General features: G+C 34.4%; 1 protein-coding gene across 1 annotated transcript; it reads left to right on the top strand.

Moving 5' to 3' along the window:
• The first annotated feature begins 1,360 nt into the window (after positions 1-1,360).
• Positions 1,361-6,914, top strand: CSTF64 (cleavage stimulating factor 64). The gene is made up of 10 exons (XM_016320344.3): positions 1,361-1,679; positions 1,870-1,948; positions 2,204-2,378; positions 2,960-2,993; positions 3,101-3,348; positions 3,429-3,506; positions 3,832-3,867; positions 4,515-5,009; positions 5,836-6,111; positions 6,463-6,914. Exons 1-10 carry the CDS (start codon positions 1,649-1,651, stop codon positions 6,604-6,606), a joined length of 1,596 nt encoding a protein of 531 aa, XP_016175830.1. The 5' UTR covers positions 1,361-1,648; the 3' UTR covers positions 6,607-6,914.
• The last annotated feature ends 1,867 nt before the right edge of the window (positions 6,915-8,781 follow it).

Genomic DNA, 8,781 nt, shown 5'->3' with positions numbered 1-8,781 from the left:
CATGGTGATACTAGATGCCATACCCACAAGCGACTTGTGCTCCCTCTCGAACCTTACTCTGATGCCAAATTGTCACGGCCTTTGACACACTCCAATGCTACCGTACCGGCACTCGGACTTACTCAACCTCTTGAGCTAAAACCAAGTCAGCCTAACCCTCAATACTTAGTAAGAAAGCTAAGAATACAAGAGAACACAAGAGAAATGAAGCTTTTGTGGAAGAACACTTTATTGCTCAAGTGTTTGTTACAAATGATTCACACATTCACAAACTCTAACTCTCACCCTTATTTATAGCCATCCACCTTCTCAATGGATGGTTAGGATTAAATCTAATTAACGGTCCAAATTAATCATCCAAAACCTTCTTTACAAATATCTATCATACCACAACTTTCTAAATGTTTCTAGATTATTCCATACCACTCTTTATACTTCTATATACATTTACACTCTTCTAGAATATTCTATGACCTTCCAGAGTCTTCTAGAACCTTCTAGGGTATTCTAGGACCTTCTAGAACATTTTAGAACGTTCCGGAACCATCTAGAGCATTCTCAAACACTCCAAAAAACTATACAAATACTATTAAATTTAACCTTCTAAAATTTACCGTCACACAAAGCTACTCTTTTAAGTTCTTTTTTTCCTCCTATTTTTCAATTATCCTCTCATTCTATAAAACACACATTTGCGTTTTTTCATTTTCAAACAAAGTTTCTTTTTCAAGTTCTTTCTCCCTATTTTTCACCTACTTAAGTTTTAATTATATTATTAATTTTTTAATTTTAAATTTTATAATATAAAAATAAAAATTTTAATAAATTAATAAATAAAAAACATATACAGAATACTTAAGTAAAAAATAGTTCTCTAAAATAAAAAGAATTGTAAAGTAAAAAAAAAAATTAATCATCATTAAATTTATATAATTTTAGTCATGTCTAACCGTGTGAATTCTACTTCTTTAATTCAAGAATAATTAGAATTTATTTAGTTACATTTTTATTTAAAAAAAAAAGTTAATGTATTTTTTAAAACATCTTTTATAAAAATAAAAATAATTTTATATTTAGATATTTCATATAATTTTTTTTAATATGAATAAAATAAGATAAAAATATTTTTTTATTTATTTATTACGTAAATTTTTTTTTTAAAAAAAATTATAAATTGTAACTTAAATTTTTTTTTTTAATTTTTTTTTTATTATTAAAAATTTATCAAATACATTAAAAAATAAAAAAATATTTTTTAATTGTTTATTGATTTAATGACTCTCAAATAAGCAGTTACTACGTTAACAAAAACACACTAACCAACAATATGGTTAATTTTAATATTTAATATTCACTATGTACACACATAAATTATAAAAAGAATCTTATGATAAACCAAAAATACCCAGGAGAAAAAGAAAACGTAGAAACAAGGAAGATGAAAGTAGATTGAAGAAGGAGGGCAACGCAGCGTTAACTGTGTCTCTGTTATCGTTACTGAACAACAAGGAGAGATCCAAAACGACGCAGTCTCTCTTCTCTTTCTCTTCATCTCTCTCTCTCTCTCTTCTTGTGTGTGAACAAGGGATGCTTCTGAAGAGGAAGAAGATGGAGCAGAGCTTCACCTTCTTCTTCTCCTCTTAATCCCATGGCCTCCTCCCAGCATCGCTGCGTTTTCGGTATATCTCCATATCTATGTATCTGATTCGTTGATTACAGTGTTGTATTTTGCGAACTGATAAATGAGGGCTAGTAATTGAAACTTCAGATTAATACTTGTTGCATATATATTGGATGTTCTTAGATTTCAATACTATAGAGATTTGTCAAGTTTATGAGAATTGTTTGTGATTGTGATTGTGTTTATAGTTGGCAATATACCATATGATGCCACAGAGGAACAGCTTATTGAAATCTGCCAGGAGGTTGGTCCTGTAGTCTCATTCAGGTACTTGCAACATTCATGTTCTTGATTTCTGACCACTCTGCAATTAAGGGAATTTGTTCTAGACAATATGTACTTGTGGCCTTTTTTCATTGACAAACTTGCATAAATCTGATTTATTGTTCCGTTAGGAATGGTCAATGGTTTTATTTGTCTGTACTTGGGGATAAGTTTAGCATTTCTTAAAACTCCTTTCATGCTTTGTTTTTAGTAGTGGTTTACTTATTTGAAGTATTTTTCATCCTTTCTTATCCGCAGATTAGTTATTGATAGAGAAACTGGGAAGCCAAAGGGTTATGGGTTCTGTGAGTATAAGGATGAAGAGACAGCTTTGAGTGCTCGGCGGAATCTTCAGGGTTATGAAATTAACGGGCGGCAATTGCGTGTTGATTTTGCTGAAAATGATAAAGGGAATGATAGAAATAGAGAGCAGGTATATTGTCAGTGCTTCTTGAAGTGTTAACGCCTAGTTGACCTAAATCTTTTCTGTGTTTACTTCAAAATAAGTGCAGTGGGTATAGCATGAAAAGTAGCTTAATTCCAAGTACTTCTCACAGACTATATTCAGGGGTTTCTCTAGATGTACGAAGGACGGAAAGTTGACACATTTATCTTTTCATTCTTTATGCTTGTTTTGTATCCATGTTTTTGGTTTTGAACAGTTCCTTATCCTCCTCATTCTTTGTGATTATTTCTCTTCATCTTGTTAACCACAATGTTTGTTCACTGTGAGACCTGGGGGATAAACAATTCTCTCCATAAGATACTTGAGTTGAACATAACTTCTCGCTCTCTTGGCATCCCTCTTACTCTCTGAAAATCGTCTTTGCTGCTGTTTCTCTCGGTTTAGTGCCTATAATGTTTAATACTTTGGGTTGTTTCCGGCTTTCTGTTCCACTAATGAGCAGACTCATGTTACTTACTTTTGAGATTTTGTAACTGCTGTTGTGAAAAGGACAATTTAATTCTTCATGGTTGCACTAAATGAAATTATTCCTGTTCTTTTTGCTGCAGGGTCGTGGAGGGCCTGGACTGTCAGCAAATGTTGGTTAGTGCTCTATGTTTTCTGTTCTTACTTGTGATAAATGATCATACATATATTCTCTGCATTTTTTGTTCTGTTTTGTGTTTTCATTCCGCTTTTACATATTACAGACCCTCAGAAACATGTAGGAAGCAGCTCAGTTATCCAAGGGGATGCTGCTCATCATCAACCTATTGGTCTCCATATTGCCATAACAGCTGCGTCTGTCATGACAGCAGCTCTAGGTGGGGCTCAGTTTGGCGTCCAGTCGGCTCAAAATGGTTTGCAGAGTCAGTCAGCATTGGCACATGATCCGTTAACTCTGCACCTTGCTAAAATGTCAAGGAATCAGTTAAATGAGATAATCTCTGAGGTCAAGGTAATTATTGGATCAGGCTACCTTCGCATTCCAGGATAACTTAATATTTTCTTTATTTATTTGTTCTTCTGATGATGTAGGCAATGGCTACACAGAATAAGGACATGGCTCGGCAACTGTTGCTTTCAAGACCACAGTTGCCAAAGGCTCTTTTTCAGGTATGAACTTTTCTCCTATATCTATTCCTTTGAGCATTCTTTGATAATAAACTCGTTTCTAATCTTATGTGCTTTATGAATTTGATACCTTTTTTCTTTGGCTAGAATTGTAAGATCCTCCCCCCCCCCACCCACCCCCCCTTTTGTTCATTTTAGTTAAATTTTGTTGATATGCTCTGGATGTACAATAGTTCTTGGAAATTTAACCTGAGAGTTTGTTCTCCTCACCTCCAACTTTACGGCATAGTGTAATTGTGTGTGCCTTGAGAGAAATTATGATTTGTATTTTTCATACTTTCTTTATCATTGTATTCTTAATTTGCAGGCTCAGATAATGCTAGGAATGGTGACCTCCCAAGTGGTTTGTTTCCTTACCCTTTCACATATTATTTCCGTTTTCTTTTATGCAAAATTATGTCATGTAAACATGAGGAAAATTCAGGTGCCGTTTCAACTGCCAAGGATGTAAACAGAGTTTGTAAATTTGTGGATTAGCGTCCGCTTGTTCTAGGACAATTTAAATCAATAATCAACCAATATTTTGTTATCATGCGTTTTTATACTGTCTGTGAAGAAGAGTAAGTCTTGGCGGGTAAACAAAGGGACAAAATAGAATAGAGTTTGTGACATTTTTTTAGCAATTACTTCTAAGATATACCTTGCACTCCTTGACAGATAGGCGTTTCACCCATTGCTTCTTTCATATATAAATTGCTTGTATATCAAACAAAACTTGGGAAACATTAAGCTAGAGCCTGGGGCCCAGTTATAATGACTAGCCAGCAGGACTAAAACAATTTAAGCTCAAATAAAAGAAAATAACTTAAGCATAAGGCCACAAAAGTCCATTCATGGAGCTTCTTATAAATAGTAAGATATCTGTAGAATAACTAAAAAATAGTGAGAACTTTATGGTTCTTTTGTTTTCTTATGCATATTCCTTTCCCCTCTAGATTTTACAGCTTTCTTCATCAACTTTAACTTTCTGTTTATTTGAACTTTTTTCAGTTACAAATGCCAAACCTTAAGATGGTTTCGGAGCAGGCCTCACAATCTTCAGTAAATGAAGGCCAGCTAGGTCAGCCGGCATTAGTTCAGACTCTGTCTGGCCTACCCCAGAGCTTGGGACAGAGTACATTGCAGCCTGGTTTGACACCTTATGTTCAAGAAAGTCAAGCGAACGTCATGCCCCATAATCCTTTGGTTCCTAATCAATTGAATGCACATCCAAGGCCTCCGTTGCAGCCTAGAGTGCCACTTCAACAACATTCAATCAACCATGTTGGACAGTTGGGAACGCTGTCAGGGCAGTCAAATTTAATGCCTCCTTCAGCACGACCCCAGTCATTGGGGGGTTTGTCTATGAGGCCCTCAGTTCAATCTTCAATGTCGACTGCCCCGAACCAGCAAAGGCATGCCCCTTTGCCACCACATTCAGCACTTGTTGGAAGCTCAACTGTAGGACATAATATTCAAATGGTTCGACCAGATGCAAGCTTTCAGGTGCCTAATTTTGTTTGCCTTTGTATGTTGCATAGGCAGAAAGATATGAATGTTAATGCTGATTTAGGTATTTGGCTAATTGGCTCCACCTTTCTTTCCATTTTATCGCCATTGGAGCATTGGAATTTCTTTGCGAAAGAAATATGTAGTCTGTAGTATAGCATAAGAGGGAATATAAACACCCCGCAACAGGAGAGCATACCAACTTAAAGTTTCTATTCCTCTGCATCAAATATATTGTCTTTTCAATACAATAGCTGAGCCCATAAGGATGCCCAGTATGTCCTATTTCCTACAAAGTTGCAGATAAGAACATTTATCCTTTAAAATTGCAAAATTGCTCTCCTATGGATTTTGAAATTTTGGGTGCATTCTGCATTGGGCATTTGTACCCTGTCAAGGCCTTATGTGACCTGCAGTGTAGAAAGTGAATAATTGAGATTTTTCTTTTTTTAAATTTTTCAACGTAACAAACATCTGGAGACAATTTCTTGCTGAAGTTTCACTATTCAGGCAAGAAGTATTACAAATGCAATTATTGTGGATTTAAAACTGAAAAATCTCAAGGGGTCAAGTTCCCTTGCCTCTTTTATGTTTTGTTATGAAAGGTATGTGGTTATTGAAGAAGAAAACCACCAAACCTAAGTAGGATTTCAATATAGTTCTTGATTGAGTATACTTAGCTATGTGCTTTCAATTTTTGTGGAGCAGATCATGTATAGAAGCTGATGTACTTGTCACCTCTGCTTAGCTGGCTACAACTTCTATATTCTTGTTATGGTTATATTTTACTATTAGAAGTATCTAACGTGGTCTATTAAAACAGCCTAGCCCCTCTGTATCATCAGGAATTCCTCACTTAATTAGTAAGGAAGGTGATAGATCTGCATATTCAAACATGCCTTTGGGAGTAGAGAAAACAAATATGGTTCATGGTTTGTCTGAATCGTTGGGTCGCCCTTCAAAGCTCATGAAATTGGATGACGGAAGGAGTACGCCTTTTCCTTTTGCTGATGTGCCTGTGACCAATGGTTCATCCCACATTCTTGGAAGCAACTCGTTGCCTGCTCTTGCAGCTCCTAAAACAGAAGTGCCTGCTCAGGTAGGTTTAAGTTGGTAATTCATAATTGACAAGTGACTGTAAATGATTTCCTCATTCAGAGTTGATCTTTTGCAAAGGTAGTAAAAGATTAGCATATATTTGTCTTTCATAAAAAAAAAATTCACTTTTTATTTGGTTAAAGTATAAAGTATATCCTTCCCCGTGCGCGCGGAAAATACCGTTAAATGTGTTGCGTTTACATCTTTTGTACTGTTACTACTGCAAATGGTTGTTTTGATTCTTTGGTGGCTTGACCACAATTGATGGAGCAATATAATATTTGTATTTGTGCAACTTATCTTGTGACTACATACATATGATATCATTCTTCTTTCTCTCCCTCTCTTTCAGCTTCCAGCAGATGTAGAGTCTGCTTTACTGCAACAAGTGTTGAATCTAACACCGGAGCAATTGAGTTCGCTGCCGCCAGAGCAGCAACAACAGGTCATTCAGCTCCAGCAGGCTCTACGGCGAGATCAGATGCAGTCCTCATAGCAGACAAAAAACAAACCAATAGTTACAATACGCACCAGTGTTATCATATGCTATAGATTAGGTTCAGAATATCAAAATCCAATTCTGGTCTCTTGTATATTATCATTTGCTGTAGATCAGTTCAGAAATATGGAAATTCTTTTTGAGCACTGTTGCATTTTGTCCTTTCGTTTTTGTATTTTATTTTCTAATCCCGTGGCCGAATATTTGACATTACATTGAGAAGCTCCACGAGTGTACCGGATATCCTTCAGAAGAGTCTGTACAATAATAACTATGCAGATTAAAATTTTGCCATTTTTGGTTCACTCTTTGTAAGTGTTGTCTGAACCTCGCTTCCTTATCCCAGGACCAAGACTACAAGATCCACGTATAGAACAATATTTTGTGTAATTGGTTTGAATTTTGATTTATATATCGAATTGGAAGTATGCTATAAGGTATCGTGTTTTTCTTATTAGATTCGGCGTGGGCTCCATTTCATAAGTTTCCTACCAATTTACCTAGTTCAATGGTGGATAGATATACTGATTATTGGTAAAGTATTTTGAAAATATACTTGTCTTTTTTATGAGAATAATGTTAGAAAATCAATATTTTTTAGTTAATGTTAATTAATTTTTTTTAAATTTATTTTATTTATATTAAATTTTAGATCTTAATCATAAAACTTTTAAGCGTAAATTCCAAATTATAAATCTAAACTCTAAAGTTGAATAATTAAAAATTAGTTTTCGATACTTTCTTTTTTTAGAAATACAAGTATTTTATTTTATATTTGATAAATAAAAATATTATGAACCTGTACTTATGACTTTTAAAAATTATTGTTTTTAAAAACATTCAAGGTACTTTTTAAAATTAATTTATACTTTTCAAAACTAAAAAATTAAAACAATTTCATAAATTAAATAATATTTATATTTATTCTTTCTTATCATATTTATATTTATTAAAATTATTTTAAATTAAAAAAATATTTTTTTTCAACATGATTATTATATCTTACAATTATTAAAAGCCATTTTAATTTTAATTTACCAAATATAACTATTACAAGATTTTTTAAATAAATAAAATAAATATTTTAATTAATGAAATAAGTAATTTAGAGAGTTTTTATCGATTTTCGTAACATGCCTTATCTCATTTTTAAGTATAGTTGTATCTCGTTTACACTGTAAACGAGATAAGGCACAAACCCAAGTCTACGTATCACGGGTGCACACGTGTTATGACACAGATCTTATCTCATTACACAGATAAGGTTGGGGGTGCGCCTATAAAAGCAACTCGTGCACAGCGCCTCCTAGCCCACTTCCCATCTCCATTAACCTCCATTTCTCCCTTTCTTAGACGTTTTCTTGATATTTTTGAGTTGTCCGGATGTTATGGCGCGCACTGACACACGAGATCCCGACATTAACCGCCTGAATGATAGTTGGCACATTACGAGAGTGATCGACTTTGAAGTTAGTGTTGTTTATATCTTTTAAATTAATAAGCGTATGTAATTATAGTTAGGGTACTTTTAGGGATTTAGTATTTTTTCATGTGAATAGAATGGCTCATCTTTAGTTTACATAAAATAGGTAGGTAGGAAACTAATGAACACTTGTTAGGTGTCGAATTTACTTATAGCAGAAGCTAATTTACTAATTAACTTAATTTAATTAATTTATTAACTGTATAAGTTTTTTTTAAATAAATAAAAGAAATGTATTAATTACCGTTCATCCGTATTTATTACGTTATGTTATTTCTTTGCGTCGAATTATAAATTTTTTAATTCTAAATTTGAATATACGAGAGTACTTAGTTTGAAATCAAAGTTTTTAAAAAGTTTTATTTTTAAATAGAGGCCTCGCCTGCTACTACCTAGGCGGGTGAGTCACACTATTGCACCCCTGGACGCTATTATCCCTTACCTGAAGGAGGCTGGATTCAGCGACACGGCACAGCTTGGGGACTTCGTTTTTGACAAATCCCTTATCACTGCATTCGTGGAGCGATGGTGTCCAGAGACACACGCTTTCCACCTGTCATGGGGTGAGTGCACCATCACCCTACAGGATGTTGCGTACCACCTCGAGTTACGCACAAATGAAGAGCCAGTTGTTGGTGCTTGCGTAACCTCCAGACTTGGTACCAGCATTCGACTTGGGAGTACACAGA

Source organism: Arachis ipaensis, chromosome B9 (genome assembly GCF_059453495.1).
Source record: "Arachis ipaensis isolate K30076 ecotype BB chromosome B9, ASM5945349v1, whole genome shotgun sequence".
NCBI lineage: Eukaryota > Viridiplantae > Streptophyta > Magnoliopsida > Fabales > Fabaceae > Arachis > Arachis ipaensis.
This window is presented reverse-complemented; position numbering and strand designations above follow the sequence as displayed.

What these genes read in the sequence shown, in the direction of transcription:
- CSTF64 (XM_016320344.3), top strand. Translation starts at nt 1,649, where the DNA reads ATGGCCTCCTCCCAGCATCGCTGCGTTTTCG. An exon ending in AGATAATCTCTGAGGTCAAG is followed by an intron (nt 3,349 to 3,428) that starts GTAATTATTGGA and finishes CTGATGATGTAG; the next exon opens with GCAATGGCTACACAGAATAA. An exon ending in AAACAGAAGTGCCTGCTCAG is followed by an intron (nt 6,112 to 6,462) that starts GTAGGTTTAAGT and finishes CCTCTCTTTCAG; the next exon opens with CTTCCAGCAGATGTAGAGTC.